General features: G+C 68.9%; 1 protein-coding gene across 1 annotated transcript in view; it reads left to right on the forward strand.

Moving 5' to 3' along the window:
- Position 1: 1 nt before the first annotated feature.
- Positions 2–1,957, forward strand: part of NTN3 (netrin 3) — a gene marked incomplete at its 5' end in the record, with an annotated part of 3,291 nt that continues 1,335 nt past the window's right edge. Inside the window, 6 exons of the mRNA XM_004373404.1 lie at positions 2–743; positions 816–1,004; positions 1,106–1,255; positions 1,378–1,428; positions 1,558–1,632; positions 1,831–1,951. Coding sequence (XP_004373461.1) covers positions 2–743; positions 816–1,004; positions 1,106–1,255; positions 1,378–1,428; positions 1,558–1,632; positions 1,831–1,951 — 1,328 coding nt within the window. The remainder of the gene's footprint in view (positions 744–815; positions 1,005–1,105; positions 1,256–1,377; positions 1,429–1,557; positions 1,633–1,830; positions 1,952–1,957) is intronic.

Below are 1,957 nucleotides of genomic sequence, written 5' to 3' on the forward strand. Positions count from 1 at the left end.
GGCCACGCGGGCCTGCGACGCCTCCGACCCGCGGCGGGCACACCCCGCTGCCCTCCTGACGGCGACAGGAGGCACGGCGGGGCCCCTCTGCTGGCGCTCCGACTCGCTGGTGCGGGTGCCTCTCAACGTGACCCTCACGGTGCCCTTGGGCAAGGCTTTCGAGCTGGTCTTCGTGAGTCTCCGCTTCTGTTCGCGGCCCCCAGCCTCGGTGGCCCTGCTCAAGTCACAGGATCATGGCCGCAGCTGGGCCCCACTTGGCTTCTTCTCCTCACTCTGCGGCCTAGACTACGGTCGCCTGCCCATCCCTGCCACTGGCCCGGCAGGACCCGGGCCTGAGGCCTTGTGCTTCCCAGAACCCCAGGCCCAGCAGGATGGTGGCGGCCTCCTGGCCTTCAGTGTCCAGGATGGCAGCCCGCCAGGCCTGGATCTGGACAGCAGCCCAGTGCTCCAGGACTGGGTGACCGCCACAGACATCCGCGTGGTACTCACCAGGCCTGCCATGCTGGAGGACACCAGGGACTCCGAGGCTGTGGTCCCTTATGCCTACTCAGCCACTGAGCTCCAGGTGGGCGGGCGCTGCAAATGTAATGGGCACGCCTCGAGGTGCCTGCTGGACGCCCAGAGCCGCCTGGTCTGTGACTGCCGGCACGGCACTGAGGGCCCCGACTGCGGCCGCTGCAAACCCTTCTACTGCGACAGGCCGTGGCAGCGGGCCACCGCCAGGGAAGCCCACGCCTGCCTTGGTGAGGCCCTGGAGGGTGGCCTGGGGAACTGAGACCCAGCTGGCCCACCCCTGACGCGGTCCCTCCCTGCAGCCTGCTCCTGCAATGGTCACACCCACCGCTGCCGCTTCAACATGGAGTTGTACCGCCTGTCTGGTCGTCGAAGTGGGGGCGTCTGCCTGAACTGCCGGCACAACACCGCAGGCCGGCACTGCCACTACTGCAGGGAGGGCTTCTACAGAGACTCGGGCCGTGCCCTGAGTGACCGCCGCGTGTGCAGGGGTGAGCCCCCCGTTGCCTGGCCCTCTTGCTCCCCGTCCCCCAAGCTGGGCCTCTGCCAAGCCCAGGACTGACCGGGCCCTTCCTCCCACCTCTGCTCTCAGCCTGTGACTGTCACCCGGTTGGGGCTGCCGGCAAAACCTGCAACCAGACCACAGGCCAGTGTCCCTGCAAGGACGGTGTCACGGGCCTCACCTGCAACCGCTGTGCCCCGGGCTTCCAGCAGAGCCGTTCTCCTGTGGCGCCCTGCGTCAGTGAGTGACCCTGCCTGGCCTCCCCAGCTGCCACCACCCACAGCCCCTCTGCTGCCACCTCCCCTGTGTCCTGCAGCACACCACCCCACCCCATCGCAGGCCTTCTCCTACCCTCTCCGCAGAGACACCTGCCACCGGGCCCACTGAAGAGAGCAGCCCTGTAGAGCCCCAGGGTGAGAGGACACGGACCAGGGGCCCAGACTGGGGGCTCTGGGAGAGGGGCATGGGTTCAAGGGATGGAGGAGGAGAGGGTGCAGGTAGGGGGCAGTGGGGAGCCGTGCCAGCCTCCCCCCCTTCCCCAGACTGCGATGCCCACTGCAAACCCACCCCGGGCAGCTACCGCATCAGCCTGAAGAAGTTTTGCCGGAAGGATTATGGTAGGTCACCCGGAGCCACCTGCTTCTCCTGCCTCCTCACTTCCTTTTGTATATCCTGACCCTCGTGGGGCCTGTCTACACCCCCTGCGGCCCCCTCCGGTAGGTGTCCTCTCTATGCCCCACTCCCTGTGGGCGGCCAGTGCTCCACCGCGCGGCCCCGCCCCCCGCCTGACCCCGCCCCTCTCTCCCTCCCCGCAGCCGTGCAGGTGGCTGTGGGCGCGCGCGGTGAGGCGCACGGCGCGTGGACGCGCTTCCCGGTGGCTGTGCTCGCTGTGTTCCGGAGCGGCGAGGAGCGCGCGCGGCGCGGGAGCAGCGCGCTGTGGGT

The sequence above is a fragment of the Trichechus manatus genome, unplaced genomic scaffold (genome assembly GCF_000243295.1).
Source record: "Trichechus manatus latirostris isolate Lorelei unplaced genomic scaffold, TriManLat1.0 scaffold00024, whole genome shotgun sequence".
Taxonomy (NCBI): domain Eukaryota; kingdom Metazoa; phylum Chordata; class Mammalia; order Sirenia; family Trichechidae; genus Trichechus; species Trichechus manatus.